Consider the following 23,182-nt stretch of genomic DNA (forward strand, 5'->3'; position numbering starts at 1 on the left):
GGTGGGGAAAGCCCTCCTGGCCACCTGCCTTCTCACACTCTCTGCCAGGCCTTTCTCTCTGAGCCTGTGCTCTTGTACTGGCTCAAGGGCCTCCGGTCCCCCTCTGCTCTTTGACCCCGCTGTTCTTCCAGCCCGCCCTTCTTTCTAGCACTGACCTACTAGTGCCTCTGCCTCCGAACTCTCTGGATCAGTTCTCCCTCATCTGCTGGCCCAATAGGGCCAGCTCATCTACCCCTGCTTCTCAGCCTGTGGGCCCTGCTCCTGTTGCCCCTCTTTCACAGCATCTGCTGGGCTAGGGTCCCCTGGAACCTCCTTCATCCCCATAGTTCCTATCCTTTCCTGGAGGATGTTCCTGGGGCTGCAGTTCTCTGGTTAGGGAGTGCAACTCCCCAGGTTCTTCAGATGAAACTCACAGGTGGCAGCCCTCACCAGCCTCAGTCAGCTTCTTCCCTAGCAGTGACATGAGGCTCCCTAACTGGCGGCACCTGTTCACCTCTTAAATGGCAGGCTGCTTAATGAGGGCCAGTCTCACCTGCCAGGCTTGCTCTAGCCTGCTGACCTTCCCCCTTAATTTTGCTCTGGGGGTGGGGTTCCCAAGGGGTTTCTCACTCAGCTGGCCAGACGTCCACAGACCAGCCTGCTGATCTTACAGTGGCAGGCACAACCAGTGCACTGCCACAGGTATATGCACATGTTCGTGAGACCCAGTCTGTTACTTTAAGCCACCTGATCATAGATCAGGTCCCACTTGCGCAGAGGTTTGTTGGTGCCAGGAGCCACTCCAAGAACATGATCCAAGTAAGTTGGGGTAGGGGGAGGAGGGTGGGCAGCTTCTGGGGGGAGTGAAGGGGGTGGCTGTACAGGGGTGGGGAGCTCAGGAACTAAAATTAGCCCAGTTAGGGTGGGGGTAGAAAGAGTGCAGTCTTGGGGCTGGGGCAAACAGTTGGGCTTTCCCAGCCCTGGGGCTGTATTCCAAACATGCATAGACATTCATTAGGTTGGGCTAACCCATTTCTGATCTAACCTTCTGGATCAGCACTTAGATTGACCTAACTCCAGTTAAGCAACCAGGACAGCCTCTCCAAGCTTCTGCTGGAGTAGTACAGAGTTGCATTATCTTCATAGACAGGCTTGGTCTGTCTTGTCCACCTTTGTACCATTTAAGGGTTATAAAACTACTATGTCAGCCCATCTCTGGCATCATTTCCCATAAATGGGACGATCTTCATAGCTGGCTGTGTTACCCCTTTGCAATCCTCAGTCATAATGCTCGGATCACTGTGCTGTGGTTGTTCACAAGCTGCTGCAATGATCTTTAAGGACTGTACATGTTGGAACATATATTATAGCAGCCCTGAGGCTTCTCAGGCTTAGGCCAGGCTAAGCAAGTTTTTGCATGGTTCAAGATTATGGGGAAATCCCAAAATAATGAAAAGCAAACTTTGACCTACTTATTCAGTTTCTGCACCAAATGTGGCTCACCAGGAACAGATGGTTGGGTTCTCTGGCTTTGTAAATTGGTGGCCATTTTCACACATGGTCTATAGTACACTGTCATGTAAGAGATTTCTTTTCAAGATGCATCTCTGGACTTCTCTCTCCTTGGAGCAACAAAGGTTGAAAAGTGAAATAGGAGTGGGACTGCCGCTCGAGGAGAACAGAGTTAGGTAGAATTGTACCTAAGGTACCTCTAGGAGTTGAGGGGAAAGGGCTTGGTGTATAGTGACAAGAAGAGTTAGGCTTGGCTGGGGTAGGGAAAATTAATGAGTTGCCAGCGTGTGGGGAAGAGAGAGATGGAAAAGGTTCTAAACAAAATGAGCTTGTTTGCACTAAAAAGTATTAATAGATACTGAGGTAAAGATTTTAAACAGTGCTAAGAAATTCTGCAGTGTTCTTGCAGGAGTTATGCAAAAGCCTTTTGTTGGAAATTAAGCATTTTTATTACTGTATATACTACCTTTTTGTTTGAGAAATATGACTACAATAGCAGTTCTAGGAGCAAGTATTGTACATCTACACATGCTAGCAAAAAAAGTCTTACTATTTCTGATTGGGTCACTTTTACCTGTTTGTTCCTATGGGTGGTTTGGTTTTGGGTTTGGTTGGGGTTTTTTGTTTGGTTTGTTCATTTGTTTCCCTCCAACCACTGCAGTGAAGGCTTCTTGATTCATGGTATGCTTCCAGTTCCTTAATGAGGACTATGTACATGCCAAATTCTCAGTTTAAAACTGAACTAATTTTGATTTTTTTGTAGAGTAATATGCATCCAAAATAAAATTTTATTTCAGCAGAGAGAAAATAACCTAATCTAGAACTAGAGTGTTGCTATCCTATTGTTATTATTTGCAAAAATGGTATATTCATTGCTAATAAATCGCCTGTTCCTTTTGCTTTTTCAATAGCAAAAGTCTATAGTTCTTTCAACATATACCCAGTTGAAAGGAGTGGTGTATGACTTTAGGTAGAATATAATCAGCAGGGACAAATCAATTTACAAAGATTCTGTTTTAGTACAAATGTTCTTGTTAGCGAAGAATTGAATGAGTCAAACGAGAGACTGTCTATTGGATGCTGATAAAAGACATCCATGGCAAATGCTGTGGTCATCATCACATGACACATTTCTTCAGCAGTCTTTATTGTATTCTATACTGTATTCTTCTTTTTAGCTACTTCCTGTGAACTCCAACCACTAAAGCACCCTCTCCAAGAATTGTTTAAGATTTAACATATAACCAGATTTTTTTTTTAAGCCCCTAAATAAAAACTTTCTTTTCAAAACCATGTCTGGAGGACAAAACAGAGATTTAAAATGACCTCAAGTTACATGGTTAGCCATAGCCATCCTTAGGCTAGTGATATTTTATACAAAATAAAGCCTTATGTGACCCTTCCAAGAGAGAAACAATCCCTTTACCCTTTTGAAAAAAGGAAAGAAACAAGATTTTTGTGGTAATTCTGTAGGCTTTGCCCTGGTGTCGTTTAAATTATTTGACCTTTTAAAATTGCAGCATACTAATATACAGTAAGGCGATGTCAAACCAATTTTAGAATTTAAATTTTTATTCTAATATTCTCTTGCATGTTGAGGGCAGTGTCACGTAACTAAATCACCTGTCTGTACATAGAAGAGATTCATAGAATCATAGATGTTAGGGTCGGAAGGGACCTCAATAGATCATCGAGTCCGACCCCCTGCATAAGCAGGAAAGAGTGCTGGGTCTAGATGACCCCAGCTAGATACTCATCTAACCTCCTCTTGAAGACCCCCAGGGTAGGGGAGAGCACCACCTCCCTTGGGAGCCCATTCCAGACCTTGGCCACTCAAACTGTGAAGAAGTTCTTCCTAATGTCCAGTCTAAATCTGCTCTCTGCTAGCTTGTGGCCATCGTTTCTTGTAACCCCCGGGGGCGCCTTGGTGAATAAATCCTCACCAATTCCCTTCTGTGCCCCCGTGATGAACTTATAGGCAGCCACAAGGTCACCTCTCAACCTTCTCTTGCGGAGGCTGAAAAGGTCCAGTTTCTCTAGTCTCTCCTCGTAGGGCTTGGTCTGCAGGCCCTTGACCATACGAGTTGTCCTTCTCTGGACCCTCTCCAGGTTATCCGCATCCTTCTTGAAGTGTGGCGCCCAGAATTGCACGCAGTACTCCAACTGCGGTCTGACCAGCACCCTATAGAGGGGAAGTATCACCTCCCTGGACCTATTCGTCATGCATCTGCTGATGCACGATAAAGTGCCATTGGCTTTTCTGATGGCTTCGTCACACTGCCGGCTCATGTTCATCTTGGAGTCCTAGTGGACTTCAAGATCCCTTTCCACCTCTGTGCCACCCAGCAGGTCATTCCCTAGGCTGTAGGTGTGCTGGACATTTTTCCTCCCTAGGTGCAGCACTTTGCATTTCTCCTTGTTGAACTGCATCCTGTTGTTTTCTGCCCACTTGTCCAACCTATCCAGGTCTGCCTGTAGCTGTTCCCTGCCCTCCTGCGTGTCCACTTTTCCCCATAGCTTTGTGTCATCTGCAAACTTGGACAGAGTACATTTGACTCCCTCATCCAAGTTGCTGGTGAAGACATTAAAGAGTATCGGTCCAAGGACCGAGCCCTGCGGGATCCCACTGCCCACACCCTTCCAGGTCGAGACCGACCCATCCACCATGACTCTTTGGGTGCGACCCTCTAGCCAATTCGCCACCCACCGGACTGTGCAGTCATCCACATCACAGCCTCTTAACTTGTTCACCAGTATGGGGTGGGATACCGTATCGAAGGCCTTCCTGAAGTCTAAGTATACGACATCCACCCCTCCTCCTGTGTCCAGGCGTTTCATAACCTGGTCATAGAAAGAGACTAGATTGGTCAGGCACGATCTGCCCGCCACAAACCCGTGCTGGTTTCCCCTCAGCATAATTTGCCCTGCCGGGCTTTCACAAATGTGAGCCTTGATAATTTTTTTCAAAGACTTTACCAAGGATGGAGGTGAGACTGACTGGCCTATAGTTGCCTGGGTCCTCCTTCCTCCCCTTTTTGAAAATGGGGACCACGTTGGCCCTTTTCCAGTCCTCCGGGACTTGGCCCGTGTGCCACGAGCGTTCGAATATTCCTGCCAGTGGCTCTGCTATGATGTCGGCCAGTGCCTTCAGCACCCTCGGATGGAGCCCATCCGGGCCTGCCGATTTAAAGGCATCCAGTTCTTCCAAATGACTCTGCACTACCTCAGGATCTACGTATGGAAGTTTGGCGCCTTGCTGCTGCCTCTCTACAACCCCAGTGAGAGACTTGTCGTGCCCCTCACTTAGGAACACTGAGGCAAAGAACTCGTTGAGGAGTTCAGCCTTGTCCCCTCTATCTGTCACCAATTGTTTCTGTCCATTTAGCAGCGGTCCTATTCCTCCCTGGGCTTTCCTTTTACTCCCAATATATCTAAAAATCAATTTCTTGTTGTCTTTTACTTGGGTTGCCATCCTCAGCTCCATGGTAGCTTTGGCCCGCCTAACTGCCTCCCTACAAGCACGAGCAGAGGAGGTATATTCATCTTTAGTGATCTCACCCTGTTTCCACTGTTTATGTGCTCACCTTTTGGCCCTTAGGCTGCCCTGGATTTCTCTGGTCAGCCATGGAAGCCTCCTGGCCCCTTTCCCTTTTTTGCCTCGCTCAGGGATCGTCTTGCTTTGTGCCCGAAGGATCGTTTCCTTTAGGCACAGCCACCCTTCTTGGGCTCCCATCCCTTCAAAACTCCTACTCTGCAGTGCTTCCTTGACTAATTGCCTGAGTGCATTGAGATCAGCTTTCCTAAAGATAATGGAAAGGCTTGTCGATGTAAAAGGAAGAAGAAAAACGCTAAGGTCTGTGTCCCGTCCCCCTTACCCCCCCACCGAAAAACATGGAATGCTCTTCTTCTTTTTTTTTTGTACAGAATATGTGGTGATGTTCAGGGACTTATGGACACTTGTTTGGGAAGATCTGCATAACTGTCACAATAGTTGACCTAACATATCACAAATAAATGCTTAATTAATCCCACTTTTGCCAATTCAGTCTTTATACTACTCATGATAGTATATTTTGTATCACTGTGTATATTTTGTCTTTGTCTAATTTATCATAGTATCATAGTTGGTAGGGTCAGAAGGGACCTGAGCAGATCAAGTCCAACCCCCCCCCCCTCCCGCCATAGCAGGAAAGAGTACTGGGGTCAAACGAACCCCAGCAAGGTGTTCGTCTAGCTTCCTCTTAAAGACCCCCAGGGTAGGAGCCAGCACTACTTTGCTTGGAAGTTGGTTCCAGATCCTAGCTGCCCTGACTGTGAAGTAGCGCCTCCTCATGTCTAGTCTGAATCTACCCGATGCCAGCTTGTGACCATTATTTCTAGTCACTCCCGGGGGTGCTTGGGGGAACAGGGACTCCCCCAATGCCTGCTGGTCCCCTCTGACTAGTTTGTAAATGGCCACTAGATCCCCCCCTCAGCCTTCTCTTGTGGAGGCTGAGCAGGTTCAGGTCCCTTAGCCTCTCCTTGTAGGGCCTGCCCTGCTGCCCCCTGATCATGCGAGTGGCCCTCCTCTGGACCCTTTCAATGTTGTCCACATCCCTCCTGAAGTGCAGCGCCCAGAACTGGATGCAGTACTCCAACTGTGGCCTGACCAGTGCCGCATAGAGGGGGAGGATCACCTCCTTGGACCTGCTTGAGATGCATCTGTGGATACATGACAAGGTGTGGTTGGCCTTCCTGACCGCATCCCCACACTGTTGGCTCATGTTCATTTTGGCATCAATAATGACCCCAAGTTCCTTTTCTGCCTCTGCACTGATGAGAAGGGAGTTCCCCAGTCTGTAGGTGTGCTGCTGGTTCTTCCTGCCCAGGTGCAGCACCTTGCACTTGTCAGTGTTGAAACCCATCCTGTTCTCATCTGCCCACCCCTGTAACCTGTCTAGATCCAGTTGCAGCCTATTCCTCCGTTCTAGCATGCCCACATCCCCCCATATCTTAGTGTCGTCTGCAAATTTGAACAGGGTGCTTTTTATTCCCTCATCCAAGTCACTGATGAAGATGTTGAGCAGTGCGGGTCTGAGGACCGAGCCCTGGGGGACCCCACTGCCTACATCCCTCCAAGTTGAAAATGAACCATCCACCACCACTCTCTGGGTGCGGCCCTCCAGCCAGTTATCGACCCATTTGACTGTGTAAGTCCCCTAGACTTTTAATGAGAATGGGGTGAGAGACAGTGTCGAAGGCCTTCCTGAAGTCCAGAAAGACTACATCCACTGCTACCCCTGCATCTAAGGATTTTGTGACCTGGTCATAGAAGGCCACCAGGTCGGTCTGACAGGACCTGCCTCTGATGAACCCGTGTTGGTTGCTCCTAAGCATAACCTCCCCTGCTGGCCCCTCTTGGACATGCGCCAGGATAATTCACTCAAAAAACTTACCCAGGATCGAGGTAAGACTAACTGACCTATAGTTCCCTGGGTCCCCCTTCCTCCCTTTTTTTTGAAAATGGGAACCACATTGGCCCTTTTCCAGTCCTCTGGCACCACACCAGAGCACCACGAGTGCTCGTAAAGTTGTACCAGGGATCCTGCAATGACCTCTGCTAATTCCCTCAGCACTCTGGGGTGGAGATCATCAGGACCTGCTGATTTGAACACGTCTAGTCCCACCAGAAGTTCCCTGTCTAGATCCTCACTGACCCTAGGCCTGGGTGCGCCTCCCCAGGGACCTGAGGGGGTCCCGGCGAACAGGGTGATCTGGTCCCTGCTCAGGAAAACGGAGGCAAAGAAATCGTTAAATAGGTTAGCCTTGTCGTCTGGTGCGACAACCAGATTTCCTAGCGTGTCTTGCAGAGGCCCCACGTTACCCGGTACCTTCTTTTTGCCCCCTATGTATTTAAAAAAGGACATCTTTTTGTCCTTGATCCAGGTAGCTAGTCCCAGTTCCATCTCCACCTTGGACTTCCTGACTTCCCCCCTGCAGCCCCGAGCAACCGAGGTATAGTCCTCCCTGGTGACATATTGTTACATACCATTTCCCATTTTTAGTATAGTATCTTCCTATACAAATGTCTTTAAAGCCAAGTAAAATGGCTGTCTATGGTAGAAGGAGGCCATTAGGATGGCATATCAGCCTACAAATCATTAGTCATTGCCTAGTGGTGACAAGAGATATGCTGATGTATGATTGTGGTCAAGTTTTCAGTGAAACAGGAAGATCCTAAGTTTGAATTCTTGAGGACATTACCACAGAAGTTATGAAGTAAAGATACCAGTTCAAAATCTTATTTAGGAAACTTTTTTAAAATGGAGGGTTTTTAATGGATGCATTTCTAACTAGTTTCAGGGGTGTTATCATTTTTAATGATATATGTAGTTTTATCAATCATTCTCCTGATGGCACTTGAGTTGCAGTTATATTTTCATAGAATAAGCAAACAGAGGCCATCACGTTTTAACAGTATGAATTCTTCAAAATATATTATTTTGTTTGCCAGAGGCAAGTAACTAAGCTCCTAGTACATGTCTGTGTAAAACAAGTAATCTGAGACAAATGTGCAACCCCACCGAATGTGCAATATGTCCAAGCACCATGGACTAGCCAGCCTTGCTGTGCAGCATAGGCATCCAAAAACCATTCATGAGCAATAGACATATGTTAAAATATGCTAATTTTATTATTCATTTTGAGATTTTATCGCACCTAAGTGATTCAGAAAGCATTAAAAAAACTGTATAACTGAAGGCCCACTTATCCCATTAGATTCAGGTTTTTAAAACACAGGAACTTGTTTCTCTAGAAATATTGTCTATATTATCAGCATTCTCCATTGATACATAAACAGACTATTTTTTTGTATATGTATTGCATGTATGACATACCTGGAATTATTTATTTAGGGTGGATTGTTTTGTTGGCATTGTACCCTGGCTTGGGGTGTGTGGTGGATTCAATTTTCTTTCTCTGCCAAGACTGCTTATCCAGTGCAAGTTTGACAGACTTCTATTTTTTTTTCTTTGTTAATGTCATTCTTCATTCTCTCTGCCCTACATCTAGGAACAAGGGTTGTGTATGTGCTATTTTAATGAAGAGAAATGACTCGTATATCAACTAGAATTTATATTAGAGTGCACATCAGTTCAGTTGCCTATTGCTCGCTGAGCTTGCATATTCAGGGCCAAATAGTGCTCTCAATTACACCCGTGCAACCCCATTAACTTCAGCAGGTTCACACTTTGCAACTGGGCTGATATAATGCTTCATGATATAAAACAACATATTCATCTGCTGATAGAAGTCAAGCCCTAAAAATATTATTTATGAGGCTGTCTTGAGAGACATGCATATACTCATAACTAAACCTCTTTAGGACAAGGCCAGGATGGTCAACATACCATGGGTCCAGCTATTGTGTATATCAGAACTGTCAGATTCCCAGAGTAACAGCAGTAGGCGAAGAAAATCACTCTGAATCTAGAGGTATATTGTAAGCTTTGTGCTCTTGAGCAGGCTGTATTCCATAGCATTTGCCATTTAACCCTAGAATGTTCTTGTCTCTTTCTCATTCTCTTCTAGGAGCTGTGCCGTCAGCGCATGGCTGTAAAATCATCTGATCGGCCAGAACCGTTGCATACATCTCGCATAAATAGTGTCTCTTCGCAGTTCAGTGATGGGCCCATTCCCAGCCCATCTGCTCGGAGCAGTACGTCATCATGGAGTGAAGAACCTGTTCAGTCTAACATGGACATTTCCACCGGTCACATGATTCTGGTAAGGAAAGTTTTCTCTGTGGTCTGTGAAATGTAAGTTTAGAATTATTTAATTAGTAGTTCATTACTCTATAAATAGACTGAATATATATGTAGTTAAAGGAAAATTGTCAATATACATTTAAAAGTATTCTTAAAAAAAAAAACAAAAAAACCCCAAAAGGCATTTTAAAATATAATTTATTTTCCACTATTTTATTTTATCTTTTTAGCATTTAAAGTAGTTGTTTAAATTATATTTCCACCTTTCCTCCTATTAATTTTGTTCAGCCAGGACAATTGAACAGAAGTGCTTCATTTTTGATCCGTTTCACCTTTTTTCTCATGTGCTAATGCGATGCGAAAATACTTGCTCTGAGAATGTTGATGATGAATACCGATAGTTACAATACATCCACAATATTTTTTTTCTTGATGAGGGAGAAAATCTAAATTTGGGCTAAATTGGTTTTCCACCTTAGAAGCACTAGATGGATCTTATGTTTGAAACTGAACAAATATATGTTGTTCATGGAATTTGGTGTAGAAAACTCTGGTTTCTTCCAAGCATTCTAGAAATGTAGCCATGTGCCTGCAGTGGCCCAGGCCAGAATCCAGGCTTGGAGGGGGAGAGGAGAAGGGGGCGGCATGCACTAGGAGCATGCCTTCCTGCTCAGCTGGAGCAGACAGCTTGGGCCAAAGCTAGCCTACCCTCCCGGCAAGGGGAGATTTGCTGGAATCTGGGGGACTGCGAGTTAACTTGAATCTGGAGGGGATCTAGGACAGAATTTCAATATATTGGTTTAACTTAAATCAGCAAAGTCTGATACTACATACATCCAGGTTTATCTTAAACTGGTTTCACCATTTTGAAAGCCGTTTATGTGCACTAAACTTCTGTTGTGTAACATATTTGAACTGGTTGCCAATTTATATCAGTTTGTGTAATTTCTGTTCCTAGTCCATGTGAACGGCCTTCCCAGTCAATAAACTGCCACACCTTAAAGATCTGTAGCTGTACATTTATATATGAATGAGCAGACTCGCCAATGAGATTTCTAGGAATGGATCTTTTCTTTGTCTGCGTCAGGCCAGCATGTTGTTCTTTCCTTTCTTCTGTACTTTGTCTCATTTTATTCTTCCAAAGATAAAGCTGCTACCTGTTCAGATATTTTTCAAATGTTAAGAAGCACCCTGGCCTAATGGAGTATAGAATGAAGGTCAGTGAGATCCAGAATGCCAGCATAACCTTAGCCAAGTCACTGACCTCCTTCAGTCTTAGGCAGCTCCCTATAAAACTGAGTAAAAGCAGAACTTATTTGAAAACCAGATGGTGCATCTAAGCAGACTTTCCTGGATAAATACATTGCAGAAAAAGAACTAGGTTTTCAAGCTGCTATAGAGCAAATCCCAAGTGTACCTGGGGGATGAAAGATGGGTTAATTGTGCAAAGACTCTGCCACCATAGCACCTATAGTCCCACTTTTACCTATGCAGAACCAGAAATTTTTCACTTGTTTTTATTTTTGAAGTTGTTTGGATATTTTAGTTAACTTCCCCTCCATCCCAAAACACCTGAAATAAAATCTAACTCTTAAGATACTCAGTAATAATGAATACAAGAATGCTTGTATCCAAAACACACATGTAAAGCAAGATGAAGTGCAAATTACCTAGGTAAACTGCAATGTATATGTTTTAAGGCTTGCAGATAATTGTAAATTATTTTGCTACATTTAATTCAGAGTCAAAGATGTTATTAAAATAAATCGTATGCGATACAAAGCCAAATAAAAGGGAGAGAAGCTAGTGCAATGGGACAAAAGTATCAATTGTTCTGGATCTGAGAATTTCTTCAAAATTAACCAAGTGTGATATGGGGGGAGGGGGGAAACCCACATGTGTTTACAGCCTCTGAACAGGCTCTAAAAACAATCAAATTAGGGACACTAAAATGGTGGTTCAATGTCCATAATTCAGTCAGACCTGTTCAACCCTTAGCGAACTTGTGCACATGTTAGCGATCTAACAACATATGTTATATCTTAGTTGGTGAGGGTTCAGTGAAGGGCAACTGAAATACCACAGTGCTTTGAGAATATGACCTGCAAAGAGAGACGGACCAAATTAAACCTGTTTAACTTAAAATGAACAAACAAAACTCAGTGATTTGGAGAAGTCTGAGTCTCTGCTTCTCATTAAGAAATATATAAAAGAAAGAAAGAAAGAAAAGAATTAATGGACCTGGATGATAAAACTGGGGGGAAAACTAATGGTGCAGCTGCATTTGCCCTACTATAATGTGGGGGTTAAAAGACTGTGGGATTGTTTGCTTATGGAGGTACTTATGCCCTAAATTCTACATTTATGTGAAAAAGTTAGGTAAGGCTTTTACAGAAAGATCAGCTTCAAGCAGCTACAGCACTGAAGCAGATGATTGGATTGATTGGGGTTTCTTGTATTTCATGGTACTGCGTGTCATACTGCCAGGCTGCCTGGAACCTGGTAGCTGACCTGATTTACATTTTGATCAAAACTAAGTGTGCACAACCTTAATACCTTATTTGCCTAAATTTTTTTTTTTTATCTTCCTTGATCCATTGCAGCTTATTTTAAAGTTGAGCAGCAGGGGGAAAAACATGCAAGTGACCAGGTTTTTTTACTTTCTTTGCAAGTATATGGGGACACTGGGCATCATTTTACAACTCTTTGGGCACTCTGATTGATTAGTAGGGCTGTGCAAACTTAGGGTGGTGATTTGATTTGGAGGAGATTCGGCCCAGTTAGGTGGCTGAATCTCCAAATAGGAATTGAATCAGGGGACCAATTAAAAGGTCTGAATCAATTTGAAGCTCTCCAAATCTTCAAAGAGCAGTTAGGGGACCATGGTGGACCCCTGCCAAGCCCTGACCCCTGCCCGCCCCAGCTCCCAGTGCTTTTAAAAAAAAGATCCCTGCTGTCCCCGACTGCCTCATGCTGTGTTGGGGGTTCTGCCATGACTCTTCCCCCCCCCCCCCCATCTGCTCCCCCAGCCCCCACACGGCTGCCCTGCCTGCCGCAGCTCCAGTTTGTTTAAAAAAAAAAAAAAAAAAAAACTAAGAAAAACCCTGGGACTCTCTGCTCCTGCAGCAGCTTTGGGGCTTCAGGGAGCTCGTGGAAGACACCCCCATGTGGTGCAGGGCAGTTGGGGATTGCTCCACGCTGGGCAGAAATGGTGAGTCTCGGGTTTTTCTTGTTTTCATTTTTTTCTTAAAGGGCTGGGGCTGAGGTGGGTGGGGCAGCCATGGGGGGGCTGGGGGAGCAGGGAGAGGGCCAGGGGGCTTGTGCAGAGTCCCCCGTACAGCATGGGGTAGTGGGGAACAGCAGGGACTGCCTCCCCGCCCAGCAGCACCTGCTGAGTTGGGGATTTTTTTTTTTCTCAAAGTGCTGGGAGCTGGGGCAGGTGGGGCAGCCATTGCCGGGCTGAGAGAGCAGGCAGGGGATGGGCCTAGCTGATTCGGAAATTCGGCAGCAGCCAGATCTCCAAATCAGATTCATCCAAATCGATTCAGGACAGTGACTCGAATCACCAAATCCAATCCCCCGAATAATCCGAATCCGAAGCGAATACTAGCTGCTTTGCACAGGGCGACTGATTCGGTTTATGAAATGCTTTCCAAATCTTGTCTCCTGTTGCCATCATCTGTTTATGTAGGAGGTGGAAATTTTATGTTAAAGGATTCTTTAGTACGTAAAAAAAATGAAAAGAGAAATATTAACAAAGTTCTAATAAGGGTGGTAAGCATCGTCAGCAGTACAGGGCAAATGGACTTATGGAACAGACTCAGGTACACAATGTGCAATAGTGAAGTAGCTAGCTGAGTTAGGACTCCAGAACCTATAGTGACTCGCATCTTCCCAGAGGAAATAACACCATAATATTTAGACAGTAGCATGAGTTCCTTGGGAATTACTTATGTTGCCTTTATAAAAAAATAAAAAAATAAAAAAATGTTTTGTCCAAAACTTCCCAGTGTTGCAACTCTGTGATTCAAAGTCACTGTTAGAGACTGTTAGGCTGGTAGGGCCCCAATGTTTTCAAGCTGATCAGGCAGGCTGCATCAGAGCAGTAGAACCTCCTACTTCCAGGATCTGTGAATCCAGGAGCCCATCATTTGGGCTGAAACCAAATTTTTAACAATTGAAATTTCTCACAAACTGGAAAATTGGGTATTTCAGCCTGCCTTGCTCAGAACTACCCCTTCCTGTTTGGTGTAAAGCATAAACAGAGATACTGGAACCCAAATGCAGCAACTTGCTATGTTGTAGATGGAGCAATACCACTTTTTATTATTCCTCACGCGGATTTACTCTGGAGTGCTGATAGTAGTATGAGATCATTTATGCTAGTTAGCAAAAGAAAACAGAGTAAATTCAAAAGACCCAGAGGGGCAGATATGAGCAATAGCAGGGTGCAATATTTGCTCTCTTCTGCCAATCCATACCTTTTTTAGCAGGTAAATAGAAAGTTTATGAATAAGTGCAAGTGCTTTAGCTAAGGAAGTTCTCATTAGAGAAAGGATATAATGAGAAGGATGCTCTATACCATCATCTTTGTGGCACTGACCTGTTGTCTTCAGTGTGAGGAACAAAGAAATATAGATGTTGCCTCACTTAAGTTTCCCCCCCCCCCCCCCCCCACAGCCCTGCAGTGTCTTCCAGCTGCCCCCACCAGCAAGCACGGGCACCGGCACCGGCACTGGTGCTGCCAACCCAGCCATGCAGCTCTCTGTTGCCCCTTAAGACCCCCCCCACCCCTTTCCCTCACTGGAGGGCAGGCACATCCCCACCTACCTTTCTTGCCCTGCCACAGCCCTGGCATGGGTAGCTACCTATCCCTGCCACACATGTACACACGTACCCCCTCCCCCCCATAGCCTCCTGGACAGTTCCCAAGCCCTGGCCCTCCAACCCCTGTCCCCCACAGACTTATCTGCATCCAGCTGCTGGGGCTGCTCCCACCACCCTGCCTGGCTGCATGCCAGCCACATACATGTGCTCCCTACCTCTAATTGCTCTCCTTCCCCTCTCCCCAGCCCCAAGCATCTCCTTGCTAGCACAAGCCAGGAAAAACTTTGAAGCTGAACTGACCAAAATCCTAGACATTTGATTATATTTAAAAAACGCCCTGACAGAGATTGGAGGATCCAAAAAGAGGTCATGTCCAGGAAAACCCGGACATATGGTAACTGTAGGTTACAGGTGGTGGCTAGGGCTGATTTGGAGGGAATCATCTGATCCAGGAGGAGGGCAGGGCTTAAGGTGGATAAAAGTCCAGGCCCTGAGCAGAACTGGGAGTAACATCTTGGAGGCTGCTGAGAGATCATTGCCTCAGCAAGATGGCTGTGTCTTCTGAAGACCAGCATGGAGAGAGCACCTGATGTGGGTTTGGGAAGAAACTAAAGTGGTAGAAGAGGTTCCTAGGGCCCCAGGAAGGGGTCCAAATGAGCCCAGAGAGAGGGGCCAAGTATGTGGGACCTAGCAAGGCATCCAGAAGGGGGCTGAATGGGAGCCCAGGGACCAGAAGCTGAGAGAGCTGGGGCTAGGGGGCCCAGAGGTGACATCAGCAGGAGATCAAGGAGCATGTAGCCCAGGAGGAGCAAGGATTGCCAGAGCAGGATAGCTTGCAGGTGGTCTTGGTTGGAACCAAAAACTGCACCCTACTGGGATCTGTGGGCACAGTGGTAGGGCTGGGTAGCCCCTAGAAAGCACTGGTAGCCCAGAGGAGGGTGAGTATGGGGCACCCGAAAACCCCAGCCCCTTGTGGGTCACTCTTTGGCAGGAAAAGGCTAGGGGAGAACACCGTGGGAAAAGGAGGTTTCTAATGGCCCTAGTGCCCTGAAAGGAGGCTGTGTAGGGGGACCACAGGAGGGACAATTACCAACAGGGCCAAAGAGCCCATAGGCTAGAAGGCTCAGTGAGGAGTGGATTGGAGCCCAGAAGAAGAGCTGAGATGGCTTGAAACACCCCTCAGAAAGGGCATTTGTTAGTAGAGTAAGTGGACCCATGGACGAGTAAGGGTTGATGGCCAGAGATTGACCCACAGATTCTCAATTGGCTTATGCAGGGCCAGAGGTCAAAATGGATAGGCTTGCTTTCTTTTGTATGGCTTTAGGAGTAAGAGCTATCATCACAATTTTAATTCCAAATTCTCCAACCAGACCAGTGCCCTGCTGGAAAGTGAATACAAGCCCAGGATGTCACCTTCAAACTTATATCTGGGGCAGGATGTTATTATGTGCTTCGTGGTTTGGTCAGGGTTTCCACAGTCGCAGCCAGAAATGATTTTAAGTGCCACTTGTACAGCAGGTGGCCACACCAGCCACGTCCAATGCATATCCTGTTAAGGGTTGTCCACATGCTCCGTGGAAAGTTGAAGCCCTATCATTGGGTTGGGAACAAGGTGTTTATTTGGGAAAGGTGTTTTCTGCCCAAGGTCTCCTCCAAAATTCTTCAGTGTTGTGGTATAGGAAGTGCTCGGTTCATGTCCAAAAAGGTTCTTGTGAAATCGTGTGACAAGTTGGAAGATCTTGAAGGTCTCTGTGGATGGGACTGTCCGGATTACTATTGATACGCATTATTTCTCTATATGTTGCTGCATCCCATCGAATAGAGGGAGGAGTAATGTTTGAAAGTACTGGTAGCCACTGCACTGGAGTTGATACCAACATTTCAGAGTGAGTCCTTATTACTGAGTAGAGTTGTGTGTCAATGAGTTTGTATGTTGGGTTGAGGCCCAGACGGGTGCACAATAAGCTGTTGAGAAGACCAGGCTATGGCAGAAGTGTAGAGGACGGCAGCTGTTGCACCCGAGCTTGTGCTGGCAAGCTTTCGAATGATGTTTGCTCATGTCTTTGTTTTCATGGCAGTCTTTCAAAGGTGATAATGGTAGGTTAGAGAGAGATCCAGGGTCATCTCAAGGTAGGTAGGAGCCAGGTCGTAATGCACTTTTTCTGCACAAAAGGTGACATTGAGGGTGTTATGTGCCTTGCCTTCTTACGTCAAGATGGAATGCAGAGATGATGGACTTGGTTGGATTTGGTCATGGTCTCCACTTATGGTAGTATTCAGCCATTATTGATAAATCAGAGTGCAATGTAGCTTCAGTATCCTGAAAAGATTTTCCTTGTGTAGTCAAAGTGATTGATATTGTTTAGGGTGACCACCTGTTCCTAATAGAGCAGGACAGTCCCAGAATGGGAGCATCAAGTCCCGATCCCAGGCTGCATGACTTCGGGACCGCATTTGGCCTGGATTCACAATGTCGTGCAGAGATCAGGAAACAGTAAGTTTCCCTTTGCAGGCTGTCAGTGTTCCAGCCTTTTACAGTATTTGTATTTTTGATTGTGCAGTAATTCACCATTTATTATTGTTTTTAAGTAGCAGCACATACACTTCCTTTGAAAGAAATCTTATTTGAATAACAGGGGGTCCCCTATAGATTTCTTTTAAATAGACTATAAAGTAGTGCAGGATCGTATTTGTAAAACACACTGTGACAAGGAAGAGGGGTAATGGCACTTGTTAAACTGTCACTTATACTTCGCTGAATTAGTTTGACTTGATCCTAAAAGCCCTAATAAAAATCACTTAACAGGCTAGATTTATAGCATTGAAAATACTTTCTTGAAAAAAGGGGAAGTTCCCAATGTGTGAGGAGTCCTAACACTAGTCTGGCTGCTGCCCTATGTTCTACCTGGAGGCACAGAGAAAGTGAGAGAGCCCCCCACAGCTCAGGAGCTGGCCATGAAGTGATAGTGGCATGTGGCCCTTCTGGGTATGGCCAACTGACTCGGAAGACAAAGCAAGCAGGAAAAAGAACTAAAATCATTAATAAAATGATGTAGCTAAAAACAAGTGTGTCTGGGTGTTTGTTTTAAATTTTGTTTTCAGTAGCACCACTTTCTGCTAGGGGCTGTATAAACATAAAGGTGCTGCTCCAAAGAGCTTTCGTTCTGCTTTTATTTATAAGACTGATGCAGAATAGGAAAAAATGAAATGGCAGATGTTCCAAATATATATAGGCACCTCCCCACTCTTATTTACAATATGTAGGCTCAATCCCAAATCACCCTGCGACTATGCCGATATACCTAATTGTCTTGGTAGAGGCAGATCTTTAGGATTGTTTTGGACACCAAAATGGTAGTGGCCTTGCTGGCCCGCTCATAAACAGCATTCCATGCAAAGAGATCAGGTGAGAAAAAGCTGCTGCTTATTCAGAGTAAATGCCTTTGTTTGAATACTGATTTAATGTGAGGCCATAGATAGCCAGTGTCCAAAAAGACAAATACAGACAAGGAAGTGACTCTTTTGCCCTTACCTTACTGTCTGAATGGCTGACTTGTAATGTTCTTTTGGACAGGGAGAGCAAAAGATTACCTGCAGACCAAAACCTGCCAAAGGCTACTTATTGTTTCCTTTTTTCTGAATTTTTAAGTTATTTTGAAACAGTTTCCTTTGTTCATAATTGGGGCTTGTAATTTAGGAACAAAGAATGACTGGCAACTGCAGTGAGTCCTTTTTTTTAAAGACAGAAACAGGCCAATGAATATGGTTTCAGAGTCACTGGATATATGGATTAATTAATATATATTCTTTTTGAAAGACTAAGAAAAAATCTGCCATGCAAAGTATATTAACTCCTTGGTTCTTCTATGCTGTATACTGATGTGCTGAATTCACCACTACTCCAAAGGTTTTGCAGTATCCTTGGAGTGCTGAAATCCAACCAAAAGTAGTTCATCAAGGGCTGTAATTCTGTTAACAGCTAAACTTCTGAGTCAATGTTATTGAAGTAATAACCTCCACTACCAATGCTTCCTGGCAACAGACTCCATGTTGGCAGTGGGGATCTGGTTGGGAGCCATTTGGACAGAAGTGATCCCAACATAAGCAGTCTCCTCCACCCCTTTTGTTTCTGATGTAATTCCCCACCAAGATCTCCCATTATTTCTGCTTCTCTTGTCAGTTCACTTCATGTTCACTTGCCATCAGTTTTCCATAATCTCCTTTTTTCCATAACACTTGGCAAAGTAGGCTGTTGCCTATGAAAATGGATGGCCTACTGAATGAGTTAGTCTCTTAGGTGCCACTCTGCCTTCTGCCTCCTTTTTTCATGAGTTTTAGCTAGTAATTTTGAATAAGTATGTTCATATTAAAGCAGTGAAAGCCTTTCTGCTGAAAAGGTACACAATGAATTTCATTTTTTTTCTCTCTCAAATTTCTTTTGTCTTTTCTTATTATAAGACATTTTCCAAATTATTGCAAATAATTCTTGATCTGTAGCTTGAATATGATAACCTTGTTTCAAGGCTTTAATTTAAATTCAAGCTGTTTTGAGTAGATACATGGGTCACATGGCATAGAGAAGGTTTGAGGTACAAATATTCAGAATTCTGTTTTTTTCCTGTAATCACTTAATATATGGGATCTGGGCAAAAAAATCCTACCATAAATTTTTAAAATATTTTTAGAAAGCAATCACAAAAGTTTCATGAATCCAGTTGAAGCAATGCCTGCTGTAGAATTGCAGTGACTATCTGTTGCAGTTGTTCCTTTCGGTATTCCTCTGGTTCTAGTTTAAGGTCTAGATACGACCTGCGATGCTCATGGTGGATCAGAAATGGCAGGATAAAGGAATTTCTAAGGTTTGAAAATTAGGGGTTTTACTGGATCCATAGCTGCTTATGGATAGCCAGCTAGCTACAGAGACCAGCAGTCTACACTGGATTCATAGCATCTGATGAGGGTCTGTTGCCTACTAAAAATTATGCCTTTCTAACTAGACAGTCTCTAAGGCTGCAAGGAGATATTGCTTTTGTGCCACCATAAAAATTTTATGGTGGCACAGAGTCCAAACACATGGACATCCATGTCCCTTGTTGCACCACAAATGCCCAAAATTGGGGCTGTGACAACAAGGTGTAAACACTTGTGCTGCTCCTTTGTGGTGGATATCTGTTTTATGGTGAGAGTGCAAGCAGCCTGGAACTGCCCATGATCTCCAGCTGCCCTGGGCAGGCCCTCTTGGGAGGAAGCATGAGCCAGCAGCCAGCCTGGAGCTATGAGTCCTAGGCATTTTCTCTCTTTTTTTTTTTAAAAGAGAAGCATTTTAGGTTATATAGATTTAGCCAGCCAAGTCACTTTTATTAGGACTTTTAGGATCAAGTTAATGAATTTCAGCAAAACATAACTGACAGTTTAACCATTCCTGGAGGGGGATTCCTAGGAAACCCAAGATTGGGCCCCTGAAGCCCTGTGAGTGCCTGCCTAGGTTCCCTGCTTGTAAAGGTGCACCCCGTTTACCCCCGGCAGGGGATTCCCAGGGTGGATGTATCTCACTGCCATGCCCTGACGTGCAGCAGTGTGATAGGAACTGCCAGGGAACCCCCTGCAAGAGGATTTGTGAGGTGCATCTCTGCCAGTAGGGGAACCTGGGGGCCCTCATTTGTCCCGCAGGAATGGGTCCTTGAAGCCCCTGGAGTAGCAGTGGCCTGACCCTTGGAGACAATAAGTCCTGTCTATATTGCCCAGTGAAGGAGATATCCTTGGAGAGAGATCAAGTGTGCTGTCTGCCACCTTACCGTGTCTAGGAGGTGGACCTTTTGATTTAGATGCAATTTATAAACTTACATAAGGTGAGGTGCTTGCCTCTTGATTCCCATTGCACATATTAAAACCCTGCATAAAGCTGCCTGGTTTCAGCTGACTCATTGTACATGGATGTGACTTGTTAATTACTTTAGACTCTAAGAGATGAGAAAAGCTTTCCTGTGGAGAAGAAAACTAGGAAGGGAGGATATTTGGAAAAGGACTTTTCAGGAAGGCAATCTGTGATAATATCCAAGTATTTGAGTTGTCAGTAGAGTTCAAATGTGGGTAAAGAAGAGAGCTTTAAGTATTGCACTAACTCGTTGCGCATGGGGTAGAGAAACGATGGCCACCCAGACTTTGGCAGCCTAGTTTTAGATTATGGCAATGGGATATATCTGGGGTTACACTTTTAGGATGCTCAGTGAAGTGTAGCAAGAACAAAATGTATCTACTACCTGTTTACAAATGGTTTTTCAAAAAGGAACATTATATCGGTAGTCTGATCTATACTGATTGTACATCTGGTTGCAATTTTAAGAAGTTGGCTTTAGCACCAGGACACACAATCCCCACTGGTGCTTCAGAAATCTCCCTGAGGTGTTCCAGTTAACAATAGCCTGATTTAATGGCTGGATTCGATGAAAAGAGCTTGGTTTGTTCATTGACCCACTGGTATTTGGATATATTCTTCCTCAGGTCATCCGGCAAAGTTTTGCATCTTGCTTTACCAGGCATTTCTGGGAAAGGGACTTAGGCAGGTGACGTTCAATGGTGGAGGAATCTCAGTTTGCCTGACTGGGAAGATTTAATAGTTAAGACGTTGCTCCCAACACACGTTTGGTGATGACATTTTGCACATGCATTGACTGGGTAGTTTTTGGAGCATTTTCAAATAAAGAAATCCATATTTTCAGAAATTACTTAATGAAAAATGTAAGCAACATTTATAGCTGCCTTGTAGGATTTGTAATTCTATAAGAAGGGATTATGTTGATTTTGGGAGGAAGCAAATAAAAGTGGAGTTCTACTAACACTTTTTTTCTTACCCATACTATAGATATATTATTAATCTACTTTTGGCTTCCCTTCATAAAATATGGTCCCATCCTAGGCAACTGTTTCTCTTCCTTTCAATGAAATAACTCCTCCTTTGATCCAGGTTAGAATAGCATGTCATCTCTCCATGTCCAGTTCTGCTTCTCCCTCATCTTCTTGCTCTATCCGTGCCCATAAACACTGAACCCATTTAGTCTGCTGCTTTTATGGATTGATGAAATAGCCAAAAATTGGGGCTGCAGATGGGGAAAAACATTAGTTGCCCAGTTTTCTGCCTGCTGCTCAGCTTTTGCTGCACCACTGAGTAAAAAACATAGGGGTTACAGAATGTACAAGGTCTGTGCATCCTTGGGGTTCATCATATGATAGCACTGGGTGGCTGCATGTCCCTTTTTGCTGGACTGATTATTGCATTTTTCTGAAATTAGCTCTCTTAAGTGGATGGCTGGCCTCTAGACCATGCAATTTATTTTTCCTCTCCTCGGTTAAAGTATTAATGAATGCACCTCTGTTAATTGAGGTTGGCTAGTTGCTGAATTTAATATGCGTCATTCTAAATCTACTTGTGCATCAATCCTGCATTCATTTAAGGTGTATTATTTTCAAAGTTTTGGCTTTTGCCTGACCAATGGTGTGCACACCCTACAATACTCTGACCTCCCACGTTTGTGTAAAAAAAATGGATGGGCCTGTTTAGGCTAAAGTGCTGCTTATTTGTCTAAACGAAGCTACTGAACCCAATGATATTTCTGCATTGTTCATATACTAGTCATTAAATAGAGAGGGACTGGAACCCATGATCCTTTGCCTTCTAGGGCAGTGTTCATCTTTCCTTCCCCCACAATTCTTCCTCTTAGCTGCCCAGTGGGCCAGGAGGAATGAAGAATGCTCTTGGCCCTGCCAAGCCCTTGGCTGAATGGTTAGAGCTCATTACCAGAAAGTGAGACAGGACATGTGAGTTCAAAGCTGCTCTGGGTGAGGGGCCCTAGAATCTGAGTCTCCCATTTCCTTGGCAAGTGGCCTAATCATTAGGGCATCTATGAGTGTTGGATCCCTTCTAAACATGCTCAGAAGGACAAGTCTAGTCATGCAGGTGGGAATCTGAAATCCATGTAAGTGGTAAAAATACCTCTAATGCCCCTTCATTTAGATGTATAAGCAACACTGAGACACCAAGTAAAATGGGATTTGGGTTAGGGTGTTTTGCTTCTGAGCAAAGAGCAGAATCCTGTTGTTATAAAAGGTGTATAGGCACTGTAAATTAAAAGTATACTTTCAAAAGGCATAGAACTTAATAAAATATAGAAACAGTCAAGTCATTTTCAGCATTCATTAGTACTTCTTAATTTCTTTTATTTAATTTGGGCTGTCTCTGGGCTCATAGAAGAAGTACTTGTAGCTGGTACAAGTAAAAATGCTAGAGAACCAGTAGCAGTAAAACACATCATCATTTGTGTTCTTGTAGCCACCCAAATTCACAGAAAGAAAGAACAATATTAAAGAATTTTGATAAAGGCAGGTGGTCTGAGTGAATAATTTCCTTTTCATTAACATATTCCCCTTATTAACTCTGTAATTAATTGTACATAGCTAAGGAAAGCTATGGAAATTGCATTTTGAGATGTATCAAAGCTGACTTTATGCTTCAGACTTCCATGCAATTTACTATTAATGAAGCAAGAGATGGAAGCCCCAAATCTATAATTATTACTTTCTGTTTGAATGACAAGCAAAGAATTTTATCAGCACAGTTTCATATGAAAGGGGATTAGCAGTTAATGTTGAAATTGTTAATCTTTCTTATTAAAATAATTTTGACAAAAGTGTTTAGCCTGAAAGAGGTTTCTGGAACATCATTTACCATTAAAACAGCCATTTTCTGAATCTCAGCATGAATTTGTCTAAGTTTGACAGCAGGGTGCAAATATTTTTGAAATGAATGAATATTTTATGGGAGTTGGGGCTGTTCATGTGTGAGCTGATGCAGAGCTGCTTGCTGTGTATACATCCCTGGAATGTGGAGCAGGATGGTAGCACAATAGCCTCCCAGAATAAAGATGTTTGCTGAGATAACAATAGGAAAAGCCTACAGCACAAAACACGAGGGGCCATATTATATCACCATGCCCACATAGTACAGCTTACGAGGTAGAAGTGGACCCAACATTTTGATAACATTTTGTGTGCCACGTAAGAAGTCTGTAATTTCAGTTGAACACCAGCACTACTTCACGTTTAGACAGGCCTTAAACAGT

General features: G+C 44.1%; 1 protein-coding gene across 1 annotated transcript in view; it reads left to right on the forward strand.

The window, feature by feature from the left end:
- The window catches only part of PTPRN2 (protein tyrosine phosphatase receptor type N2), a 1,024,661-nt gene that overhangs the window by 912,460 nt on the left and 89,019 nt on the right, over nt 1–23,182 (forward strand). The window contains exon 14 of the mRNA XM_019498778.2: nt 9,064–9,258. Within this exon, the coding sequence (XP_019354323.2) occupies nt 9,064–9,258 (195 nt within the window). The remainder of the gene's footprint in view (nt 1–9,063; nt 9,259–23,182) is intronic.

This window comes from Alligator mississippiensis, chromosome 5 (assembly GCF_030867095.1).
Source record: "Alligator mississippiensis isolate rAllMis1 chromosome 5, rAllMis1, whole genome shotgun sequence".
NCBI classification, from domain to species: domain Eukaryota; kingdom Metazoa; phylum Chordata; order Crocodylia; family Alligatoridae; genus Alligator; species Alligator mississippiensis.